The following is a 25,767-nucleotide window of genomic DNA, read 5'->3' as shown; positions in this document are numbered from 1 at the left end:
TAGCTTCTTAGATTTCGACTGCTTTTGTATATTGATGGACAGTTTATGGGTCATATTTTTTAATATGTGCCTACAATGTGTCTCAGTTTGGAGTAGAAACTGGCCACAGATGGAACAAAGTGAAGGACGAGCAGGGTGACACTTGCCTCGCGTACAGTGGCTGAGTAAATGTGTGTTTTCACCGGACAGGAGCGTCAGTGAACTGTACATCCGTGTGTTTTCTTTTTCCACGCCGGCCTGATGCCATGGCGAGCAGAAACAACACACTGCATCATTTCCCAGAGACACCATGACGTATGAGTGGAGGAGAACAGCGCTGCCTTCAGGGACAGTTCTCACGCTCGTACTTTGTTCTGGAGCTGGAAATAGAATAGCTGACGTTAGAAAGAGGCTCTGTGACAAAAATAGCTGTGCTGGTTTGACTCTAATATAAGGCTACAAGATATAATCACGAACTGAATTATGATTTATGTTATGTAAGATGTTGTTGATGATGAGCTCCCCGGTATTATATAGAACAATCAAAATGAACCCCACAACTGCACGGTTAAATTGATGTAATGTCAACTACCTTTGATTTTGAAGTACCTGACATACTGCTGGGTAACTTGTGAATGTATTTCCCACTGGGGATCAGTAAAGTTAGTCAGTAAAGTCTTGTGCTTCTCTATTTTGTTTTAATGTGATTCTGAAAAGCAGCTAAAGATATCAAAAAATGGAAGCTTTTTTTTCTTATTTTTTTGTGCAGTAAAATCCAAATTTGAAGTAGCACAAAATGTACATACTCAGTTTATGCCAAAATACCTCAAATTGAACAATTTCTATATAGTGTACTTAATTAAAAGATCTGAGTACTTCTTGCACTACTATTTTAAGAATTATTTTATCCTCGGTGTCTGATTTTCCGACAGCCCTGAAGGCAGCACAGGGCTGGGGGCTGGGTTTGGAAAAGCCCGGTGTGAGTCATGACTCTCCGAGACGCAGCACATAGCAGCGGGACCTAACGAGCTCAGTGAGAAACGACGGGTCGGTGCTTAAACACACGGTCGGAAACAGTAGAAATGTCGCGTCCGTCGCTGTGACTCGACTCTCCGCGGGCATCCATGGTCTATTTCCCGGGAGTGCTAACCGAGGCGCACAGCGTCAAGCCGGGCCAGCTGGTCGAGATGTTTGACTCGTCGTGGAGGGTGCGGAACATTTGGGACGGGGTGAGGCTGGAGGTGGTCGAGGACCGCAGCCCGGTGGTTCTGCACAGCTTCACACACCTGGACCCGGACCTGCCGCTGCTGGAGGTGAGGAGGAGGCCGGGGAGGCGGCGGGGCAGGGGCGGAGGGTGAAAGAGATGCGCGGAGGAGGCGACTGAGCCCCGTTAGTTTGTTGTGTTGGGATGGATCCGGGACTGGTTCTGAGCCTCCAGGGTCTCAGCTGGGCCCCAAGCTACTAGCAAATTATTGTTTTGACAAGGAAAGGAGGCATTATTTTAACGGTGGGGGTCGTAAAACACATCCAGCTGTTAATCAGTGAAGGTTTTCACAGTGTTGGAATCGATCTGCTGTGGAAATTAGTTTGGCTGCATTTGTCTCCCGTTTAGACCAAAGAGGAAACAGTTTATAGCATGTTCAGTGAACCCCAGTAGGAATCTAAAATACACAGGTAAATACGTTCATATCTTACATTTCAGTTAATGTAAATCAACATGAGAGCTGCAGAAACAGTGTTTCAGACCCTGTAAATTCAGATTATAGTCATGTAGCTGCTCTTTAATGAGTCTACTGCCTGGGCTGGAAAGTAGGCTGCAGGGGATTTTTCTGAGATACGTTTCAGATGTCCCCAGCCTGTAAAATAATACATGGGAGAAAAGAAGCAGTACAATCATAACAGTAGAGAGTGAAACATAATGTGGTCAGACGCTGGCAGGCCAGCAGTCACTGTTACATGGTGACTTGGCTGTTTTTTCAGGTTTCACCCCTGTGGTTTTCACGCCTCCCCCCTGCATGCTCACTCCTTCAGTTCAGCACTGAATAGATGCCAGATGAAACCCAACAGTGCAGGCGGCACTGAGTCAGAACGTACCAAATGTTATGAAATACTAAAAATACAGAAAGTGGGAGTAGTTGCTGCGTTTGTCGTATCGGTGTGCTGCTTTTCCTGTTGTGTTCTTATTGTGTGGACTTATTGTTGTACCTCTTGTCACTGTCCATCCATTTCAGACATAAATCTACAAAGGTATATACATACACATAACACCCCAAACCCAAAAATATTTAGTTGAAGATAATAAAAGCTTAAGAAAAACTGGAACAAGTGGGTTTTATTGTTCCACTTTTGCTTTAAGGATTATTTCTGTTTTTTTTTTAACCTGCTGTATTTCCACTAAAAGGTGGCACAGTGACTCTATACTTAGTGCTACCCCTGTTGTAGGAAATGAGAAGACACATTAAACGGCGTCGCCAGGGCAACCGGTTAGCCTCCGAGAGAGCTCAGAATAAACACGACTTCAGTCAGATCATTTTCATGCTGATCTCTGGGTCAGAGGGAAAGCAGACACAAGATCTGGGGGAGCCATTACAGCTAATTGCACAGGAATATACCTCCGGGTCAACACGCAGGCTGACCTGGTGACAGGGCGAGCAGAGCACGTCTCTCCCGGATGGCTTCATCTCGTAAATGTCCCAAACTAGGAAAAATTGCCCAGTGCTGAGCCCAAAATGAAACCCAAACTGGTGAATTTGGGGCATTTTGCTAACATGGTTAATCAGTTATTAGCATAGCAGCAGATTTTCCGTTTCAGCTCTGTGAGAGTTGTACATCACTCGTCTGTGTAGTGCAGAAAATCCCTTTCAAACAAAGGTTATCAGGTTATGTAAATGTAGTGAGTGGGTGACAGAAGGTCTGTACCTGCAGTGAGGTGTGTGATGATGGCGTGTTTTAGAGACAGAGTTCGGGGACTTGTAGAACCGAGGAGCACCGATGCTGGACTGGTGGCCCAGCACCTTACCGGTTCACTTCGTGTTGGGTTTTCCTTTTGTCACCAGCTGTGTTTGGACCGCTGCCTGTAAAATGTCCTTGCTTATAGATGAACCGTTCTCCAGCACTGTGCTTCTTACATCCTGTAGATGTGTTCAGAGAAGGAGGGGGGATGAGTAATCATATTTATTGGTCTTATGTGAGGCCTGGCTCAGACGAGGATGACGGCAGAACTGGTACCACTTGGAGACAACCTGGTCTGGGATAATGTGCTCTCTTTTGGGCTTTCTGGTCTGTCTGGAATGAGTCAGACCTGAAATGATATCAGAAGCCCGTCCTGAGCTCAGAGGGGCAGCGCTGCTCCCCTGTCTTCAGCTTCGTCTCTGCGCTCTGATCTAATCCTGTCCTCTAACACAGTTATCTAGTACTTAATCCCCCTCCTGCAGAGGCCAAGGGGTTTCCTCCACAGTCGCCGCCTTCCTTCCCCTCCTGCTACGCATGCTGAGGTGCTTGTTATTTGGCACTGTGGTTGTGTTACAGTACAAAGGATCACACCAGAGCTCATGTGCCGATGCTGAAGGTGGGATTTGGTCATTTGTTGATCCCTCCGGCTCCATGCAACCAGCACCAACATCATACTCGGTCATATAGCTGAGAGGATCAGATGGGTTTGACATGGAGTTGTGCCAGCAGATCAAGTTACAGCTGTGTTAGGAAAATGTTGCCCCGGTCGATGCACATTTTTCTTTCATGTCGGTTTCTGTTGTTGTTCTACATGAGCGAAGATCTGGTGTGGGCGTTGATATGGCTAAACGCCGCTAAAAGCTGACCTGACTCTGAGGATGCATTCACAGTTTCTTGGTTACAAACACTCTGAATTTTGTGTTTCTGGAAATGCTGGAGTCCAGTAGCAGGCAGTTGTCAAACACTGCTGAACGTAAAATAGACTGCAGCTCGGTGACACTGTCCCGGCGGCCTGACACAGTGAAACAGCTCATTCAGTTAGAATCCAGTTTGCACTGGGAACAGAGGGCATCATGAGAACGGCTCAGGACTGCGTCTGAAGAGCAGAGCTGCTGTTGCCTCTGTGGCCCTGACCATCTTTATGCTTCATACCTTTCAGCTTTATTTTAGGAAGGAATCAAAATTCAGTATAATGATGAACTGACAGTAAAATCACAGAGGGGTTTTCTGTTTGTGGTGACCCGGCCTGTCCCAGCTCAGTGTCATGATAACACAGTATGACTCTAGTCAGGGAAGAAATGATCACAATCAAAGACAAACACAACATCTCATGAGTAAAACAGGAAATATTCTGGTTTGATGTTTCCTTGTTGTTACGTTGAGTGCAGGTTACACTGTGTCTCAGTTTATTTTTGTGTGTGACCCAGATCTACAGTGAAAAACGTGACTTCACTGGGTTTTCTGTGGTGAACGCCTGAGAGATCTGAGATGTGTGAGGAGGAGATGTCATATCGGACGCTGTGATGTGCCCGTTTTTAAGATGAGCAGTGATTTAGGCAGTTTGGCTGAGAAGCAGGAACTGAACTGTCCAAGTCGCCACAGAGGAGCTTTTGTTCCTGTGCTTCGTTTTGGAGAGAGTTGAATAGCTGAGTGGTGCATGTCAGCAGCCAGAAGGACAGAGACAGACAGCGGCTGAAATATGGACAAATATTCTGAATCTGCATTCGCTGCCTGTCTAGTGTCATTTAATTAAGCTCCAAATCAAAGGAGTGGCTCATATTTGAGTCGATTTTCCTCCATGTGACAGGAACCTGATGGCGTCTGATCAGCCTGAACAGCAGCATGCTGCATCATGTTGCCTTTTAAAATGGCTATAGCAGATTTTTTGTGTGTCTAAAGACACAAAGACAGTGTGGGGGTCGCTTATAGTGATCAACCTGCAGAGGATTATCACCTGAGTGTCCAGCTCAGGCTTTCTGCTGATTGTTTAGTGTCCGGTCCAACTTATAGTGTCAGTTTCATAGACGAAGCTCTAAGAAGCCACTGTCACGACCTGCTCTGCAGTAACCAAACCTCTGTAAAATGGTATCTGTTTGTTAGTGCCTTCACTGTGTATCGGTATCAGATAATGAGAGCAGATAGTTCAGGAGCTCAGACTGTTTGTCTTTATAACATGATGAAAACAAGGCCGTGTCTACATTCTTGTTATAATTAAAATACTTCTGGTATTTCTTCTCTACTGAGGCGAGTAAAGGAGGTCAGGGCAGCACAGAAGCTTCTGGAGGGATCTGATTAGATTCAGTAGGATTATCTGGTTCGTGCGGGAGACAAGGCTGAGAGTTTTTAGATTTGGTGCTGACCGACTCCTACTTAACACTGTGGTATGAAGCCTGTCCATCTTAAAAATGGAAGAAGTTACAGAATACGTCAAGTAAATGTTTAAAAGAAATCATTTCGTGGTCCATTTACTGTAGTGTGTTTGTCCAGGAGTGTCAGCCATACTTCAAAGTTATCAGAACATGGAGTTCAGTCCATTTACTGGTGAAAGTCACAGATGTGGTTAAAACCTCTGTAAGAAACCAGTAAGAGGGTCCTGTGTTAAGGTCATTTCTTTTTCAAACCTCTGCTGTAAAGTCAGATATGAACTGTGACGTGCACATTTCTGGTACAGTCCTAAGATTTAGCTAAATTATAGAAAGACATGTAGAATATGTTTCATGGATGCAGCTGTTAATCACTCTCATTATTCGTTAATCTGCTGATTGTTTTAATCACTGAGTTGTTAAACTGGTAAAATGAAATAATTTTCGATCTCAAGTTCCCCGAGTCTGAAGTGAGATTTTATTTCGAGCATTGGCTAGTTTATCATAACTCAGGCTTCCATAATTCACTGGTTCTGGACGTGTGCAACACATTAGACTTTCCTCATCAGCAGAGTGAGTTTGTTCCACTTTCCATGTTTCCCAACACCTGCACTGATGTGGTCAAAAGCTCCAGAATAAGCAAGCAAGTAAGTGAGCAGGGTTATCTAACGCCCAGCACCAGTGTACAGCAGTTCAGGCAAAAGAAGGTAAAAGTAAAAGCAAGTGGGATGTGGTCACTGCCAGAGCCCCCCAACTATTCTCCTAGTAAAGCTCACTACATGCATGTTAGTGTCTGATAATTGACAGAGCCAGTTTAGCTGCTGACTTGTGTTACTAATACTTGTCACGGCAGCTCCATCAGTTTCAGGCAGCACGTGCGCATAGCCACCAGTTAAATAAAGGTGTGTGCACCAGTGGGACACAATGAAAAACCAGAGGAACTATAGCAAAATGTAAAAATAACTAGAAGGCAAACCTCCTCCAACGTCCTGTTACAGCAAATCACTCCTGTCACTTTGAATTTGCATTGATCTCTTGACACTTTAAACACACGCTTGATAGATTTGAAATATATCTGAAGTGTCCGCTAAATAAAAAAAACATCTGATAGCAGGAAATGGATACTGAGGTCATCTCCAGAATCTAATCAGTCATCCTCTGGCTCGCAGACGCTCGGTCAAGTTAATTTCACAGAAAAACAAATTGAAATTCATGTCAGGTTTTTGTTGGAGCAGGCACAAAGGCAGAAACGGACTCTTTGGCGTGCTGATAATTTGGAAGGAGAAATGATCCAGAACCTTTTTGATTAGCCCAAATACAGGCGATGTATTCTTAATGTGGTAGTAATATGGAGTCTGGTTTTTTTACACATTTGTATAAACCATGAAATAATAATCCTGTGCACAGATGTATGCTCCTACATCCAACAGGGTGCCAAGCTGGAGTAGTAATAAATACACAAAGTGACCGACACACAAGGATGTCTACATTTTCATCATTTATTGATAGTTGCATTTGTTTTGTTTGTTTTGTTATGACCAAATCCTTCAATTAATCCCTTTCCCATCAGCCTCAGCTGTACTTTAGTGGTAATTAGCAAATATTAGCATGCTATTGTGCTAACTTAAGATGATAACCATGGTAATCACATGGACTTTATACAAAGATTGACAGCCTGTCACCACTCCCTACTACTACTACACAAGAGTAGTGCCAAAATATCCCAAAAATGGAGTGGCCATCTTGTTTTTTTTGACGCATTTTGCAATGAGATAACCAGTAGTAACCAGATGTGGAGCTTGTACACAAATTAGCATAATAATAATATCTACCTTAAATAACAGAAATCTCCTCTGGGAAATGCATGTGATTTTTCCTGTGAATTTTTATTTTGGTTCATGCCCCATCTGCTAACACGGCGGGGGCGGGTTTATGGGGTCCACAGTCTGTGGGTAAACGTCATACCTGCTAAACATCAGAATTAGCATTAGCATTGTCATTGTTAGCATTCTAGCATTAGCTCCAAGCACCGCTGTGCGAGAGCTGTTACATATATTATTTGTTTACAGTTTTCCCTGAATAAACACGTTCCAATCAGTCAGACAGGAGGGTAACATTTAGGATTAATCAGTTTTCCGCTTGCCGAGCCTTCCCAGAGTTCAGAGCCTTAGGGTTTTCTCGGCATTGGGTCACACCTCTCTCTTCTCATCTTCTGGCTTTCCTCACATCCCTAATGATCTCAGTGGTTTTCAGCGCTCATTGTTAGTGAGGGGAAGTCACTGGCTCGTGCTACAGGACTGTAGTGGACACACTATTGTAGGCTTTGTTTAGCTGTTGACTGTTTTTGGGGACAGGTTTTGTTTTTCCAGTGGGAGTTTCCATGCTGGTCTACACTTAGAACTGGGCTGTGAGGGACTTTCTAGGGGTTCATTTAAGACCACTGCTTTCAAAGCAGGTGTGTTTTCTGTCGATGAGCCTCATATTTTGGCTCGTTTCCCGAGCGCTGTTTGGCCTTGAGGGGATTTGACTCAGAATGAGGGTTTACCTTTGTCCTCGTGAGTTTGTTGGAGCCTGTTTCTGTTCCTGTGTTTATACAGACCAGTAGATATGAAAATGGAAGAACCATGATTGTGTTTCCAACAGTTCAGCCAGCTTATATCTTCCTGTTTATATTCATGTGTAGGTTTTATTTATTTTCTGAGAAAACAGTCAGACAGTACAATATTCCACATTGGAAATTGCTGTGATCAGGAATTCTTTTAAATCAGAATTTTTTTAAACCTCTGTGGATTTTACATATTTTATGCCCTATTTGATATAAATAAGTGAAATAGCACTTGGATTTGAATAAATCTTCAAAAAAAAGGCAGAAAAATCAGCCTTTTTAGTGTCTGTGTCAGGAACAGTAAACCGTTCATCCAGCAGTAGAACAAGCCAGTAAGCACCGAGGCTCATGTGACTCTCTTTTCTCTTTTCCTGGAAACTTTCCTCTGCCTCGTTGCTCTTCGCTGACCCTTTTATTCATCGCCTCACATTTCTCCTTCCCACATGTATGTATGTAGTCGTGCACGGTCAGGACGGTGGAGGTGAGCCCAGATCTGATAAGTGCTGCTGAGGGTGTGGAGGAGGCTGATTCTGGATGCCAGACATTTCTGTGGACCCTGCTGGAGTTTTCCCATTTTCCACAGTATGCCAAGGAACACTCGACAGACTATTCATGAACTGAATAGATACATTATATTGAACAGTGCTACTCAGCCCGTATTGATGCCGTTTAGATGTTTTGGTGCAAACAAATCACCTTTTTAGATGAAGACATCATCATCACTGTCACCCATTATTAGGATGTTTAGACAGTAACGGTGCATCTTTTGGTTTTGATTACTCCCTTGTCAGAGTTTAATTTGTCCTGATCGACCTGGACATTTTCTGCTGTTAAAACCCTTTGACCCAGTTTCTGTTGTTTTCTGCAGCAACATGTGGTAACTAGATTTAGACCAACTGGTGCTGGAGAGCAGCCAGTCATAGAAATCTGCTGGGAGGTGCTGTGTTTAGCTACAGATATTTTTTTATTTTACAACAAACGGTGAATAGAGTCTGGTTCTTTGCCTTGAATGCTTTTACTCTTCTGTTCCAAGTGCAGTGTTACAGCTCAGACAGTGTTTCCTGCTGCAAACATCTGCTCGTGTTGTTTAATATGGTTTTTAAACATTCTACCATCTTCATAAGGGGCTTCAAAGGCATTTAAACATTTTTAATGCTAATAGAAGGAGACTTTCTAACTTTTAACCAGAAAACAGGTCCAGGGTTCAGAGAGTTTCCTCTCAGTTTTTTTTCTGTCAGAAAGATTGTTTTGGCCGACGTGGCGTCCGACTGTAGCTCACATTAATCCTGTCTACGGTGCTTTTGTGCCGAGGTTTGAGAGGTTTCATCTTATTCACTTGAGAAACTGAATGTAAATCACGTGGCGGTCCAGACAAAGGCTTACAATGGAGAAGAGCCCTTCATCACCAGCTGAAAGCGTAAACTTCGCTCTTCAGCTTTCAGACCAACCTGCCAATCTCGTCTGAAGCTAAAGCCCTTCTTAGTCTCTTAGACAACACTCTCACCTGCAGACAGGTGGCCTTCACTTTGTGTCTTTACATGATTTGGGGTATTTTGATGTTTTGAGTGAGTCTTGGCTTCTGTTTATTCTTTCTGTTGACCAGTTCCTGCTCTTCTGAGGTATTGACCGGTCAGTGTTTTGTTTAGTTATCAGGACTCATCCTCACTGAATTGGGATGAATAGGAGCTTTATGGTGGGAATCGACTCGGCGGATGGGGCGAGGCGCTGCCCTTGAGCGCAGCATTTTTCAGGGCTTGATAGCAGCGCGGCCTCTGTGGTGTGGCTGATAAGCTGCTCTCCTGCTGTCAAGGCCCCCCCGCGCTGCAGCTGCTCCTCAGGCACTGTACTGGACAGGAAGTAGAACAGTCCCGGAGTTAGAGTCCTCTCTGCCCACCTACCTGCCACCGCACCCTCCCTTTGTACCACGCTCTCTGCTGGGGTTACAGAAGTGACACTGAAAAATCAAACGGTTCACATAACTTTGAACTAGTAGGAACACTAGTGCGCTCACTGGGCGCTTTATTAGGTACAACTGTACAACTGAGTGCGGTCCAGTACAACATCTGTCCGTACGAAGCTCAGAATGTTCCCAGTCTGGGTGAACTTGTCAGAAATGTACCACTTTAACTGCTAACGGTGGTGCTCTGCAGGACTGCAGCATGTTCAGTGGTGTCCTCACCATTTGCATACATGAAGGGGTCCGAATAATAGGAACACTTTTGTGTCACCCCTCATTTGAACTTATATTTTTAATTCTATATTACATTTCAAGAAAGGACATTTATTTAGAGCTCATCTCCACCGTAACAAAGACAGCAGAGGGACTCCGATGTTGGCGAGCACAAAAGGCAGGCAGTGAAGAGGAGCCTCAGACATGGACTCTGATGACTAACTGTGGCTGTGACAGGTCACTGTGGCACGCCTGATTACATGCCATTCTCAGTGACTCACACCACTGTAACTCTGCTACGTAGGTTCGATATGTTCAGCAGCCTCAGCGCTCAGATTGTCGAGGTCTGTTCCTGAGCAGTGATAAAACTGCTGATTGGAAGCACACGCTGTTGTGTGATGAACTACGCTGTATCATGTGTGCAGACTTCCAAAACGATTATTTTCTAAAGTCATAGTCCTTTGGAGTATTAACTTTGAGATTTGTAGCTGTTGGTGTTTCCATCTTGGAAATAATAAGAATAATCTTTATTTATCTATCACCCTTCTTAACAAGGTTACAAGGTGCTGCACAAGTAAATGTAACAGTAAGAAAATCATCAGTAAACTACATGATTATAATAAAGGAACAAGAATAAAAGCACAATCTTATAAAATATCACCTAATAAAAGCTTATTTATCCAAAAGGGTTTTGAAAAGGGAGCTAGCTAACCTAAGATCTTCAGCTAAACTGTTCCATCATCTTAGAAATCTAAAAAAAACATTAGTATTAATGCTGCTGAGTATTTACACTCCACAGCTCCCACATAGCATATATTCTCTCTGCATTATATTGTTTTGTTGTATTTTTATTGTGCTTCTTTCACTTACTGCTTTAAAGTGCCTTAGATTTGTGTTGCTGCTCATCTACTTTATATTTCACTTGTATTGTATGTAAGTAAGATCTCATCTGTACAGGGAAATGCGTTTCCTAACTGTGCATATGACAAACACTTTGACCTCTTGACCTCTTTGATATTGTACCAAAAACATAATCTGGTCCAGACCAAGGCTGTTAAAACCAGTATGAGAGTACCGATGACCCCGACCCCGCTGAGGTGTTTACTTACTGCTGTTGTTCATTCAGTTCAGCATCAGTGTATAAAACTAAACTGGAAATACTCATTAGTCATAAAAAGAGTTGCATAGTCAGCTTTTATATTGTGTGTCTCTGCTCTGTTTATGTGTAAACATTTGTTACCATTTTATTTGTTTGGACATGTAGGCCGTGTGGTACGCAGCGACGATCTGCCAGAGGTCTTTACATGCACTGTGTATATGGTACAGTGTCGTAAGTTGTACAGTCCTACACTGATGAGCGTTTTCCAGTTAGGATTGTCTTTTTGCCTGCCTTAGTCCTGTCTTTCATCGTACAGAGAACACCGCAGCCAGACCAGGCAGGTCACACGGTCCCAGTTCTATTCATTGATTTCCATTTGATTGTAGATGAGCGGTTGTGCCTGCACTCAAACTCTGGTCCTGCAACTAAACTCTGCTAGCAGTTTCCCAGTTTAGTCTTAACACTGAAGGAAACTGTTTGGGTCCCCAGACCCAGCAGCCTGTTGACATTTGCCCTCCTAACGTTTTTTTAAATCTCTTTTAGAGATTAGCTGTCGGGTTACTGTTTTGCTGTAAGCTTTAGTTTTGTAATACATGAACTAGTTTCTGTTGTGTAACATTCACTAGTGATGCAGGATACATGCACGATCACTCTGCATTTGTATCCTGACTGTAGAAACCGCCTCTGTCAAAACCGGCGTTCTGTTACGGCTTGTTTGTTTTTTGTGTTCAGGAGAAAGCAACAACAAAACGCAGCAGTGGTGACTTGTAACAGCCGACGTGGCTCTTGTTCATCCAACAAGCAGTGTGTGTTAATTCCCTGTTAGGTGTATACAGGCTGCAGCTTGTATTGTTTTGCCAGTTATCCCGCAAGCTCTGTTTAGCAACAAACTATTGTTTGCTTGCACACGTGATTCACAGTGTGACTCAGAGAGGGATTGTGCACAAAGAGGAGCACTGGGTCACACAGATGGTTATAATTAAAGGGTTTTGTCCCAGAATGAGATGGTGGACATTTTTAATTTGACGTTCCACGTGGTAACAGTGATGTCAGTCTTCAGCTCCCTCTCATCTGCTGGAAACAGTTATTTAAAGAGCTTGTTCCACCAGGAGAAATCCACCACTGTGCTCTCCATGTTTAAGGACATGACGGCACAACCTTTGAGGAAAATGTCTTATTTTCTGCATCCTCTGTCTCGTAGAGCTCGACGCAGGAGATCGGCGAGGAGGCCGAGGAGGATGCCATCTTCACCATCACACTGAGGAAGATGCAGCTTCACCAGTCGGCAAGTAAGGGGCAGCGATGGCTGGGCGTGGAGACGGACTCAGCCCTGAGCCTCTACGAGACCTGCAAGGTGCGGACCATCAAAGCCGGCACGCTGGAGAGGCTGGTGGAGTACATGGTGTCTGCGTTTAGGGGCAAAGACTCCACCTATGTCACCATCTTCCTCTGCACCTACCGCTCCTTCGCCACCACCAAGCAGGTGCTGGATCTCCTGCTCAACAGGTACAGTGATGGTAGACACCTGTGCGCAGTAGGGGGAATTTTAAAATATTGGTTTACTATTCCTTCAAGATTTGACTTTTTGCTAAACTCTTGAAGCAGCATTATTTTTAACCTGCCTTTATCTTAAATTTATCCAGCCATCATTTGGTGTTTTTGACATTGCCTTTTAAATTTGACATTTTCCCAGATCTGGTTGAGCTGCACTGAACTTGTTTCTTTTTTAGATATGCCAAGCTCCAAAATGTGCCTGCAGCCACAGCGCACAGAGTCTCTCAGGACGACTGCACAGAGCTGAGAAAGTAAGTGTGCTGCGACCTTCAGCGTCGAGCTGCCAACATTAATCACTGAGTACATTCTCGGCACTGAGCCGCCTCCCACTCCACCCACTCCTCCGAGGGTTAAAGGGCTATCAGCTGAGTTTGAAGTCTGACTGGGTTATTTTTCTTAGCTCGACACCTGTCATCAGAGTGGGGGGCTGTTTCTGCCGAGTCTGATAAAACACAGTTCATGAACTGATAAAAATGTCATGAATCACAGAGAAACACTTTTACTGCCCTTTGTAATTTTTAGTTTAACGGATGATTAGCATTTTTAGCGTTGCCTCAGGCCAATGTACTGCTTTCAAAATGTCCTTTATTTGCTTCAGTAGTTTGTTAAAATGCCTCCTGTTGTCCATGTTGGCATGATTCACTGAAACCTCTATGGGTAGTGCTGCCATTTTAGCAGTGTTAGCACACCTCAGGGAAACCAAGGCTTATGGGCAGCTGTCGGCTCTAATTAACATTGTTTGCAAATGTCCCTACAAATGACACGACCTGTTTACATTTCAACATTTCAGCCAACGTTTTTTTATTTGCATTGCTCAGTTCAGTTAAATGCTCAAGACAAAGGTGCATCAGGCTCCACTTTAATGTTAACATACAGTATAACTACATTTGTGAAAACAGCCTCTGTTACAATGTCTTACTGCTAATTTAATATTTCTTTCATGCTAACCCATCTATTGCTGGTTTGACTTGTAACGTTTTGCATGTGACAGAACAGCTGCTCTGTCACATTAAATCAGAAGCAGATTGTTAGCATTATGAATTCAATCCTTAAAGTTTCTGCCAAAGCTTCCTGCGGTGATGTTTGAATATTTTTTGAAAGACTAATTCAGCATTTTTGGAAAAACGCAGTACTGTTTTGGGAGCTTTGGACAGAGTCCGGCTAACAGGCTAAGTCTCTAAGCTAGGCTAACCAGTCGTAATGCAGAGATGTGACACTGACATTCATTTTCTTATCTCACTCTGTCACTAAACAGCGCTGAATTCTGTGTCTTTATTAAAACTGTAGAAAGTGTTAAAAATACTTGAATTTAATTTACAAAATAAAATTTTTTTTTCTTGTTTGCTACAGAGGTAAATGGATGCAAGTGTGCGCTATCAGGAAATGTTACACACCTGTAAACTATTGTCCCTTGAATAATCAGAGAATTTATTTAGCCAAACATTTGAAATAGAAAAATCTCAGATGGTCTGATTTTACAGTTTGTATCATGTCATCTTTTTAATCGTGTGTCTGTGCTGCAGCACTGTTTCATCCATTCTGGGCGCGTGGCTGGACCAGTACTCCGAGGACTTCTGGAGCCCTCCGAGCTACGACTGTCTGCACCAGCTCCTGTCTTACCTTCACCTCCACTTCCTCGGCTCGGACCTGGAGCGCCGCGCACGCAACCTGCTGGCCCACTTCCACCGCCGACAGCAGTGTGAGCCTGACCCTGATGGTATGGAGGCAGGACAGGAGAGGGACCATGGGGCAGGGGTCGTAGAATTGGGAGGGTCCAGTAGACACTACCATTGTGATCAGTGTAAAGATGCCAGATGTTTGTTTTTTCATGTGAACAATGTGTCCTCAGCTAAACATTTCATGTAGCTGTAGACACTCTGTCAGATCACGTTGTAATCCTACAGAACAGTTTGGTTGTACAAGTGATAAGAACTAGTTGACACGTCAACTATCTGCACATGAGACTGAGCACTGAGTGAAACCTTCACATCGCTCAGGGAGGAAATAACAAACGCCAAGGTCACAGACAGGATGAACCAGAAGGAGCTGTGTTGAGGCTGAGGCAATGCCGTGAATAATGTGTCACAATGCTGTCACTTATTCAGGGGAACACATCGGCTGCCCTTTTGCTACGCAGGAAGAGAGCGGCTTCGAGGACGAGCTTCCTGCTTTCAGTTTCCTGTCTTTTGACCCCATCATGGTGGCAGAGCAGTTCACGCTCATGGACGCGGTAAGGATGTTGTCCTTTCCCTTATTGACAGATTTAGTCTGTTCAGGTTCATAGTCGCCAGAGTTTCCCAGGCATTAAGATCAATAAAAGGTAGGGCAGGTTTATAGCTTCTGCAGCTATTGATTAGTTTTGTTATCAGATTATCTGCCAAACATATTTACGACTAATTCTTTAATCTATAACATGTCAGAAAATAACCCCAGGTGACCTCTTCACAGCAGTCATCAGTTTACACTTTAGACATGGAAGCTCATGGAAATCAAGCCATTATCAAAATAGTTAATTGTTTTTCTGCTGCCTAATCAATTAATTGACTTGCTGTTCCAGGATTTACAGGAGCAATAAAGTGATGATATTAGGTTAAAATGAGTTCTTCTGTCATTAAAGGCCGGTGCTTTTGCATGTTTTAGCCTGAAATTGTACAGAGTGACAAAGAACTGACTGGTGCTCCCAGTATGGGTCAGTCTCAGGCCAGCTCCCTCCAGTTCCCCCAGAAGACATTCATTTAATCTCAAACCACTGTCAGCACACGCTGACTATTACTAGAAAACTTACCTAAAACAATCTCTGCTTGAAACTGCATCCTTTTATGGTCGGACTCACTCAACACATGCAACCTTACTGGCTTGGTTCTGATAATCATTTCTTCCAACACTGGATTCATTTAGTTTTCTCTCTCTGTGCAGGATCTCTTTAAGAAGGTGGTGCCCTATCACTGCCTGGGAGGGATTTGGTCTCAGCGGGATAAGAAAGGGAAGGAGCACCTGGCCCCCACCATCAGAGCCACTGTGGCCCAGTTCAACTCTGTCACCAACTGCGTGATCACCACCTGTCTGAGCAACCCCACGCTGAAGCCCAGCCAGAGAGCCAGGCTGCTGGAGAGGTGGATCGACGTGGCTCGGGTGAGCAGCCTCTCTCTGCCTTCTTACGACACATTAACTATTGAAATTATTTAGGGGGAATAATTTGCGTTTTTTGGGATCGACCATTGTGTTGGGGAATGGTAGAAAACAGGAAATAAAAATGTAACGTAGTTTGTCTTCTCTCTTTTTCTACCTGGATCGATGTTCCTGTTCAGGAGTGTCGAATCCTAAAGAACTTCTCCTCGCTGCGAGCCATCCTCTCCGCCCTGCAGTGCAACGCCATCCACCGCCTGAAGAGGACCTGGGAGGAAGTGTCTCGGTAGGTTTTCACTCTCGGCTCAGAAAAATTCATGTTGCTTTGAGGATACAAAAGCACTAAGGCGCTGTAGCTACCAGCAGCAGGCTCTCGTTTTTAGTAACTTTGACTGCAGCAGAGCAGCCGACTTCAGGTTTTTGTTTCATACGCTGACCTCTTTGTGGATCCACAGGGAGAGTTTCCGCACCTTTCGAGAACTTTCTGAAATCTTCTCCGACGACAACAACTACTCCCTCAGCCGAGAGCTGCTGGTGAAGGTGGGTCACAGCTTGCAGTGCGCGCACACACACACACACACACACACACACACACCAGCATTCAACAGGTTATCACAGCGATAACCAGCTGTACCCACACACTGCTTTTATATTGTATCATATTTTTTGCTTGTACTTTACATATTAGTTATTAGGGTTGTTGTGAAGTGTGTGGCTGTTGCTCTTATGAAGAGTGTTTTGACACCTGGACACCACAGGAGGCTTGACCTTAATGGCTTCCACATCATTGTAAAGGGACTTGTTTTTATACCACCCTGGGTGTCTGCTCAGGCCATCGTGTTCCCACGTTTGTCAGTCCACACTTACATCTGTGTGTGTGTGTGTGTGTAGTTTGGGCTGCATGAGGATGTAGATGTGAAGGTTTAACTTTATGTTTAAGTTTGGTAAACATAAACTATCCTGGTTCAATGATGAGCATCTTCATGCCTGCAGAGGCGTGAGAAAAAAATGTTTGCTTCTTAATCAGACAAACCCAGTAATCATGATGCATGAGTTCTATCATGTCTATATGTGGCAGCTGAACAGATGTTTGGCCTGGTGACCTGTCCCACCAGCAGACCTCCTCACATCTGTCTGAAAACAACTGCAGCCAGAGAAACATCCGTGTCACGTGATCTTTAGTATCACAGTATCCACACATTCCTCACGGTGTCCTTGGCGGACTCAGCTGTCACCATCACTATAGTGATTTACAGAGTCGAATGCAGAGAGGCGTTTGTAGCTCGTACTGACGCATCCGGAGCAAGAACAACAGGAGCTGACGTACAGAGAAATGTGACTGAGCGGGAAGTGAGACAGCAAATCTACATGTTTCAGCACAGACACAATGGCACAAAAGATTAGAGTAATATAAATGGTTAGTTTTTAATTTGCAGTATTAATTTATACAATTTGTCAAAACTCAAGTCTGAACACAAACATAATGCACATATTTCTAGGTTTGGTATGACTCAGGTTCTGGGGATAATTTAATAAAGGTCCATAAATCTGCTAAAAAAAGACCCTCAACCAACATTTTTTCTGCATCAGGGGAATTCACTGATGGTCGTCTGTACGTCCATAGGCGCACTGCTGCCAGGGACTGCTAACAGCTGGTTCGGCATATTTAGAAAACGGTGCTCAAAATGTAAACGTGGCACTCAAGTTGTAGCCCTGACTCCATGGCAAAGTTAACTACTGGCTCTCTCCTCTGTCCGTACGGTACATATATTGATTTGGGGGCGCTGTGTTAGTGTAACCTACTGCACTGAAACATATAATTCATTAAAAGAGCTTCAGTCATTTCCTAAAACAGCTGGACACTGTAGTTTATCAAACTATCAACAGGACTTTGTTGAAGAATATTTTCAGTGTCAGATGAATCCACATTTGGCATCTAGTGAGTATTTGTGGCAGTGGGATGGTGTGTGTAGGACTGAGACAGAATAACTACAGTGTGTTTGTTCATGGTGATGACACATTGTGGTTAGTGATGCGTCTTAGTTTCTGGACAACAGCGGCACGCTCACAAATGCCTGTTGAATGTGTCAGCATAAACACTGGAGATGGTGACTACACCTCTGAGCCCATGTCTAAGTCGTTACCTATTAATAAACCTGTGCAGTTAGATGATGTAACAGTGAGCGAACACCCGGGGCTTCCTCCGAGGGAATCACTTCTCACGTCACAGGGAGGAAACCTTTGGCCGCTGTAGATAACAGCTCTGACCTGATGCCTCAGTGAAGGAAACACCTCAGGGCGTTGCCTCTCTCGCGCGCTATCTGCTCAGGCCAGGATGTGCTCGCTCGACCCTGTCAGCTCGAGTTACATGGAGGCCTCCGAGCGTTACCTCACCCTGAGGAATGTGACTGGGAACGCCGGGAGATGGGTTTTTTTCCTCCAAGTTTTCTCTGAGGTTAAGCAAATGTTTGGATTTGTTTTTGCTTCTGAATTTCAGCAACAAGAGTCAGCATGAAAATATGGTCATGTTCATGCTTTGAAATGACTTTTTACATATCTGAAAATTAAACACGATTGGTCCAGCTGTTTGTCCTCTGCTTTCATGCACTTTTAGCACCTTCCAGATTATTTAAGAAGTAAAACATATGCAGGGTTTCTGCAGGTCTTAGTTTCCTCAAAAAAAAAAATCCCTTCAGAGGTATTAAAAGGTAGTTTATTATACAAACGTGTTAAATGTTGGTTTTAAAAGGTTTGGCGATTTCACCAAAAACTAACCCCCCTTATTAAGATGTGTTTGAGAACCTTATGTAGAGTTGCAGTATAGTTCTGTGTTTAACATGAAGGGCTGTCTGTTGCTGTTCTTTAGGAGGGAACGTCCAAGTTTGCAACTTTGGAAATTAACCCCAAACGAGCTCAGAGGAGACACCAGCAGCAGAGGGACCTGGTGAGTCCACAGAGCTAAACAACACATTTCAAGTAAATAGTAATATACCTTAGATAAAATATTCATCTATCACGTGTCTGCAATGAGCAAAGAGCATCATCAGTTTTGTGCCAACAGCTCCATCTAGGGACAAGTGAAGTCACTGCAACTTAGTCTGAGCATAAAATACAGTATTTGACTTTTCTCCAGATAGCCCTTCTCATATGCACCAGACGCTTTGTATTACAATATTATCAGCTGCCTTTGTGAATATGATTTTATCAGATGTATTTTTAGTTTTCCAGTTATTCTTCATGTGAAAAGTGTCGGTTCAGGGTTGTGTCTTGCTCAGCCTCTGTGTTCACCTCCACTGGTTGTCATTCTGTGAACAGGGAGTGATGCAGGGCACGATTCCTTACCTGGGGACCTTCCTGACAGACCTGGTGATGATGGACACTGCCATGAAGGACTACACTGAGGTCAGACCCGTGTGTGGCATGAGCCGACACCTGTGTGTACTTTTGTTTTCCTTTTTCATATCACTTACTAATTTTTTATTTGCTGTTTTAGGGTGGTCTGATCAACTTTGAGAAGAGAAGAAAGGTAAAGTAAACCTTCTTGTTTGTGTTCAGTGATCTAACAAACCCAGTAGATCAAAAGTCTGAATTTTTGCACAGTAAGCAGTTGAGCTCAAAAATAAGAACTGTGCAAATGACAATGAAAGCTAATTCCTTGTCTTTCTGTTTTCCTGCTCTGCAGGAGTTTGAGGTAATCGCCCAGATTAAACTGCTTCAGCTGGCCTCCAACAACTACAGTTTCACTCAGGACAGCCACTTCCGAGAGTGGTTTGCAGGCGTGGAGAAGCTCAGCGAGGCAGAGAGGTCAGTGTGCGAAGCACAAGACGTTTTAGTCAGTGGTGCTGTTAAACATCTGTCTACCGGGGGTCGCAGCTCAGCGTTAAAGCTAGCGGCTTCTCCCCTTGGTCGCCAAACCAGAATCTCTACATTTGTGTCTAAAGTGTGCTGAAGCAGCTGAGTCCCGGCTGAACAAAGGACAAAATAACTTTCCATATGTTAAGCTATTGTCGTCCTGTGTCACAGTGATTACATAGACTAAGAGAAACCAGGAAAGACGGTGCAGCTCTGCTCTACAGCTGACACAGTGTGATAGAGCCAGTGGAATCACTGAGCAGCACTGACGGGCATTTTTATTATTATTATTATTATTTGGGTTTTTTTTTTGTTACTTTGCCTTGTTTTTTTCCCCACTAATCCGAAACACAGTGATGTGAGACTATGACACATCATACTGAGTTAGGGCCAGTGTAAACCTCCCACAGCAGTGAAGCATGTGAGCATAGGTTGACATCAGCTTGTCGGGACACACCACTGTCCTAGTCTTCAGGATTTACTACAGTCGCTCCTCAGGTCGGCACAGTCACTCCTCAGGTCGGCACAGGCCCGTGTTACACATACGCTACCTGTTTGTCTCCTCTGAGAACAAGCTGGACTCACCTGTGTCATACCGTTATTGTAGTGCGATTCCATAGCACACAAAGTTGTTGAGTTTATTGACATATTGGTGCACGATTTGTGGGTGTCAGATTGGTAGGACGGCTCTGAAGAACAAGGTCACTTTGACTTATGTGTGAGATGAATTCAAATGAACATCCTGTTTCTGCAGCTACAATCTGTCCTGTGAAATCGAGCCTCTCTCGGAGTCGGCCAGCAACACACTTCGAGCCAAGAAGAACGGAGGAATCATGAAACGCTGGAGCGAGTAAGAGACAGAGATACGAACGTTTCATTACATATAAACTGAAGAACTCATAATTATTCAGCCAATATTAGCAGGATGTTTTTTTTTCTTGCATCAACCCCAGTTTTGTCTGTCGTGGAAATCTGACTCTCCCCTGTTACTGTTTTGTGTCCAGCCGACAGTTGACGGAGGCCAGCTCCAGCGGCGCCACAGGCTCTCACTCTAAGTCCTTTGACCACTCTCACTACAGACCGTACCAAGGAGGTGGGGGGGACAGTGGCGACGCTCTCAGCGTCACCTCGGTCAGCTCCAGTGGCTCAGACCTGGAGGACGTGAATGCCAGCTTCCTGTCCGATTCTCCAGAGGGACATGAGAGAAAAGTAAGGAAGAAAGACATGACAGCCCCTTTGGCTGTGTGAAGTGGCTGTTGTTCAGTCACTGTGTGTTTGTCTCGGTCGGATCACAGCGTGTGTTTTCCACAGCCTGGAAAACATCCGCTGATGTTGTCTCCTCTCATCTGACTTTGATCTGGACAGTTACTCTGTCTGCTGACATCGGCCTCTGGCAGCCAGTGTCGTCTGGGTGTCAGGTGACGGTTTCTGTTTTATATTGAATTTTTTTTTTGTCCCTCTTTTAGACGTCGACTCCTTCAGTGAAACTTACCGTCTCTGCTCTGGGAAGAGAAGCTCCACCAGCAGATACAACCTCAACGGTACCAAGTTTAACTTTTCATTTGTATTTATCCTAAAATGTTGCCCATGCCTCTTCATCACATTATTGCTTAAGAACAGATGGGCTGCAATCTAAAGGAATAATTCACACTAAATCCTGAATAAATGAGTGGAAATGAAAAAGGCGGGGGTCACTGATTAATCTGCTGATGATTGTCTTGATGGTCTGATTTCTCAGTTCTGGGAGTGTACGTCTCTGTCATCTCTGGACACCTCCGGGATGGGCTCCAGCTCGGCCTCCGGCTCCAGCAGCGCGTCCTCCTCCTCCGTCTCCTCCTCCACCCCACTGTCCGCCTCCCGCTCACACAAACGCTCGGTGTCTGTGGTGTCAAACTACTCGACTCTGTCGCTGCCGCTCTACAACCAGCAGGTGGACGACTGCTGCATCATCAGGGTCAGCCTGGACGTGGAGAACGGCAACATGTACAAGAGCATCCTGGTGAGGAAACTGCCTTTGTGGAGTCTTTGGTGGGTTGGCTAGTTTAAAAAATCTGTAGGTTTATTCTTGTTTTGATTGGCAACATCCATCAAACCAGGTCGATAAAAAATTGTTTAGGGAATTCATTCACATTTTGTTTGTTATTTATACTGATGATTTCTCTTCACATTGTGTTACTTGGTTCAGGTGACGAGTCAAGACAAGACTCCGGTGGTCATCAGGAAGGCCATGATCAAACACAACCTGGAGCGAGAGAAGACCGAGGACTACGAGCTGATGCAGAAAATCTCTGAGGACAAAGGTGAGAAATATATAACATGCATTGCTCTGTGCTCAGGTTGTATTTGAATTTTATTTGTTCATTAAAGAACCAAAATATCCCTCACATTTTTCTTAATGACAAGAGTGACATAGAGATTATAACCAAATGTGTTCCATTAGGAAGGTTGTCTCTGACTGTGCCAGTCGTCTTTGTCTGCAGGTTTGTGGCATGATGGATGTATTATGACAGCTGGATACTGGCGCCAGTTCTTCCCACTGAAAGTTTTTCTTCTGTGTTGTGCAGCACATTCACATTAGTGTTTCCCCTGCTTTTCGGGCCGCAGGGGGATTTTTTTGTTGCATTAGGGGGCACTGAGAGAAACTGGCTGAAGGGCAAAGTGGCGGCGCCGTATCCAGCTCTCATAGCATGGTCCATTCATGTTCTAGGGGGCGAACATTCATGTGACAATCTGATTTGTAAAAGGAAATGTCAGTCAGTCGAAGTTTGCACAAAGTTTATCATTTGTTGTTGCAACTGTGCAAGTCACAATATGTTTCCCGTGTTTCTTCTTAAAAAGTTTTATTGGTTTTATGTATTTTTACAGTATTAGCACTGACAAAAGACTTTTTTGGATTTTTAGTGTACAACATTTTATTTTTAATTTATTACAGAATATTGTTCTTTTGATTCATTTTCCTTCTTGGAGACACAAGCGATAACAGTAGCATTTTGTGTGTTTTCTCCTTTGGCCCATGTTGTCCTGTAGAGCTGCGGATCCCAGACAACGCCAATGTCTTCTACGCCATGAACTCTACTGCCAACTACGACTTTGTGCTGAAGAAGCGCGGCTTGGCTCGGCCGGTGCGGGCCAAGAACGTGGCCAGTTCGACACTGCCTCGCATGAAACAGAAAGGACTGAAAATCGCTAAAGGGATCTTCTGAGGAGAAACGCACCACTTCCTGTTGCCCCCTCACCCCCTTAACCCTCTCTGGTCTCCACACCTCAGAAGAAACATTTCAGTTCAGGTCTACTGGAGGCCAACTAACCTGAATGATCTGAGCTTTGGTTTGGACAGCGTCGGAGATGTCTGGAGAGGAACAACCAAGCAGCCTTTCTGAGGAGAGCCTTAGCACTTAGCCACATCTTCACATCATCAGGACCCTGTGTGGACTTTAAAGGCTGAGTGAGTCACAGGAAACACCCACACAGAAGCTGTGAGTTCATGAAAACAGAGGGAGCCGTTGGTGTCGGACACTGCTACTTGGAGGCTCCTCCAGTGTAACATGACTGGTGGTGCTGGCTGGTGGAAAAGCAGATCCAGTTTATTTCCTGGCCCATTACTTTTTGTTTACAAGTGTTTACATGTTGACATCACTCAGTCAGCTCTTAAAGATTCAAGCCTCTTGCTCACAAGAGGATTCACGTACCTTCGATGAAACACTTTTTTAACCCCTGGGCAGCCTTGGTCTCTGTACCTTCCGCTTCAGTTCTCATGCACGCCCCCGGCTGGCGTGGAGTGTACATAGAACAGTACAGTGCCTCGGCCAGTAAATGCAGACGTGTGAACCGACTGGGTGTTCAAAAGTGTTTCTACTTTTCAGGGAACTTTTGTCGTGAGTGCTCCACCACCTTTACCGTGTTGCCCCAGGGTTCCTGATGTCAACAGTGTTTCTAGAACTACAGCGCTGAACTTTTACCTCCGGTGTTGTGCGCGGGGGGATCTGTACTCTTGAACTTCTGAATGCTGCCATGTTACAAAAAAAAAGGTCAAGTAGTCTGAAATGGGCACAGCCATGAATCACATGCCACTGCTTTGTGTTTTTTATTAATGAATCACAACCACTACACCGTGAGGGCTCGGGTGGTTCTTTGATTGCACTTGACTGGGACAGTTTGAGAGGAAGAACAAGTGAGCTGAAAACAAAAGTGAAAAACTGACTGTATATATATCAAGTAACACCAACTGTGCAGTATCTTCGTTTGAAGTGGACCATAAGATTTTGTTAACAGACTCGTCACAATATCAACACTTTTTCCATTTTGCTTTGTATATTATATTTTTTTTTTCATTTTGCATCGCTGAGCTCAGATATGTTGCTGCCAACCGTCTCCACTGCTTGATCCCCTTCCTGCCCACTGGCCGCCATGTTGGAAGATATCAAACGTCTCTTCTTCACCCCAAAGAGGTGCACTATGCTCTTGTGTCCCCAAAGTACTGCAGAAGAGAAACTTAAAACAGGCATTTACAAAAGAATAAATGAAAATATCAACTACATAAAAAGAACAAAAAATAAGAAGCATACTCGGAAAGATCCCCACGTTTCTTTCAGGCAGTGGTTAATGAGGAACATAATTGTCTCAGAAGAAAACTGATATTTTGTCTAACCCTGGACTAGTGCACAGGAAGAAGTGACAGACTGTGGTTTAGTTCTTCCAACATGGCGGCTCATCCTTCATATCCACTAGTAACTACTCTCCAAATGCGCCATGACAGGCCTGTGTGTTGCAGATGCACCTGACGAGTCCTGCTGATTTATCTTGCAGGATGTTTTGGTGTCGGCTGTGGTTTACGTGCTGGTAATGATGGCAGTCTGTGCTGCCTGGGCTCTAACTCACAGTAGGTGTAGAAAGAATACATTCTGATGAGTTCCAGATCTGGAAGCCTTGTCAAAAACTGTCAGAATGTAGACAAGCTCCATAAATCAGGCGGTAAAATGTGGAGTCTGGATAGAGCTTTGACACAAGGCTGTGTGTAGTAGCCCAGGTGAATGACAGGGATGCTGCTCACCTGCACAGGAGGGAACAAACTCTTCTGTCTTTACTCTGTTCTGTCCTCCATCAGTTTCTTTTAAAGGAAAAATCCAACCTGAAACACCTTGTTCCACTTTAAAAAAAGCTTTCAGTTCCTGGTTTATATTTGTTTTATTTCCACAGCATTATTTCTGACAGGTATAAATCATCAAGAGAAACTTTGAAAGGGCTTCTGGCTGCACACTACACTCACTGTTGTAGCGATTGTTAGCTAAGCCCCTCCCTCTGTAGCTGCATCATCTGCCAGGCTTATTTGACACATGCAGTTTACAGTGCTAACGTGCAGATTCGCCATAGAAAATGAACTTTTGGCAACAATTTGTTAACTGTGGCTAGCTAGCCAGCCTTGCTAACATTAGCTCCAGGAAGTGGTTGAAAACATCATCTCTGGTTAGTTTTTTAATTTTTCTATCTGACCTAAAATGATAATCCTGAAAAATGGGTCTTTAATATGAACTTGCACTTTTGGGCTAAAGCTAACAGGTCTCAGGCAAAATGCCAGCCTCCTCACTAGGTAACGATCTATGGAGGAGACCACAGTAATAATAATCTCTACTTGCAGAGCACCTTCAAGTTGGAGAGACATAAAATGTTAATGGCAAAAACCAACCAAAAAGAAGATTCAAAAAAAAAAAAAAAAAAAGATGTACATTAAAAGTTTTAAAAGAGATAAAAACTCAAAAAGACAAACGGAATAAATTAAAAACTGATAGTTCCTCATAAATGTACGTTTTAACAAGGGAGGGGAAAACTAGTGTTTCTTTGATTGTTCTTGTACTGAGTAGCCTAACATTAGTTTTAATATAATGCAAGTGTGATCAGAAAATAATGTAATGAAATGTATATTTGTTCTAACATGTGCTTGTTTGGCTGCTTAGCCAACATGGGCTACTTCATATTTTCACGTTTGTACTTTACAAAACAAAACACTAAAACCTTCTTGGGTAGTAATGTTGTGTGAACTTCCCCAGATCCGACCCTGTATCATTAAACC

General features: G+C 44.0%; 1 protein-coding gene across 4 annotated transcripts in view; it reads left to right on the top strand.

Moving 5' to 3' along the window:
• The window catches only part of LOC109957320 (ral guanine nucleotide dissociation stimulator), a 39,730-nt gene extending 16,116 nt beyond the window's left edge, over positions 1 to 23,614 (top strand). For 3 of the 4 annotated variants that reach the window (XM_020595106.1, XM_020595105.1, XM_020595104.1), the window contains exons 2-18: positions 12,370 to 12,674; positions 12,899 to 12,973; positions 14,246 to 14,439; positions 14,828 to 14,952; positions 15,639 to 15,854; positions 16,031 to 16,134; positions 16,304 to 16,388; positions 18,715 to 18,792; positions 19,164 to 19,250; positions 19,342 to 19,374; positions 19,531 to 19,652; positions 20,455 to 20,550; positions 20,705 to 20,909; positions 21,167 to 21,241; positions 21,439 to 21,699; positions 21,886 to 22,000; positions 22,728 to 23,614. In XM_020595106.1, the coding sequence (XP_020450762.1) occupies positions 12,370 to 12,674; positions 12,899 to 12,973; positions 14,246 to 14,439; positions 14,828 to 14,952; positions 15,639 to 15,854; positions 16,031 to 16,134; positions 16,304 to 16,388; positions 18,715 to 18,792; positions 19,164 to 19,250; positions 19,342 to 19,374; positions 19,531 to 19,652; positions 20,455 to 20,550; positions 20,705 to 20,909; positions 21,167 to 21,241; positions 21,439 to 21,699; positions 21,886 to 22,000; positions 22,728 to 22,903 (2,352 nt within the window). In that variant the 3' untranslated portion in view covers positions 22,904 to 23,614. Of the gene's footprint in view, positions 1 to 939; positions 1,293 to 12,369; positions 12,675 to 12,898; positions 12,974 to 14,245; positions 14,440 to 14,827; positions 14,953 to 15,638; positions 15,855 to 16,030; positions 16,135 to 16,303; positions 16,389 to 18,714; positions 18,793 to 19,163; positions 19,251 to 19,341; positions 19,375 to 19,530; positions 19,653 to 20,454; positions 20,551 to 20,704; positions 20,910 to 21,166; positions 21,242 to 21,438; positions 21,700 to 21,885; positions 22,001 to 22,727 lie in introns of those variants that run through there. The other variant, XM_020595103.1, reaches the window with a different exon arrangement.
• Positions 23,615 to 25,767: the final 2,153 nt, after the last annotated feature.

This window comes from Monopterus albus, unplaced genomic scaffold, assembly GCF_001952655.1.
Source record: "Monopterus albus unplaced genomic scaffold, M_albus_1.0 scaffold26.1, whole genome shotgun sequence".
NCBI classification, from domain to species: domain Eukaryota; kingdom Metazoa; phylum Chordata; class Actinopteri; order Synbranchiformes; family Synbranchidae; genus Monopterus; species Monopterus albus.
Note: the sequence above shows the minus strand (reverse complement) of the source record. Positions and strands in the feature narration are given on the sequence as shown.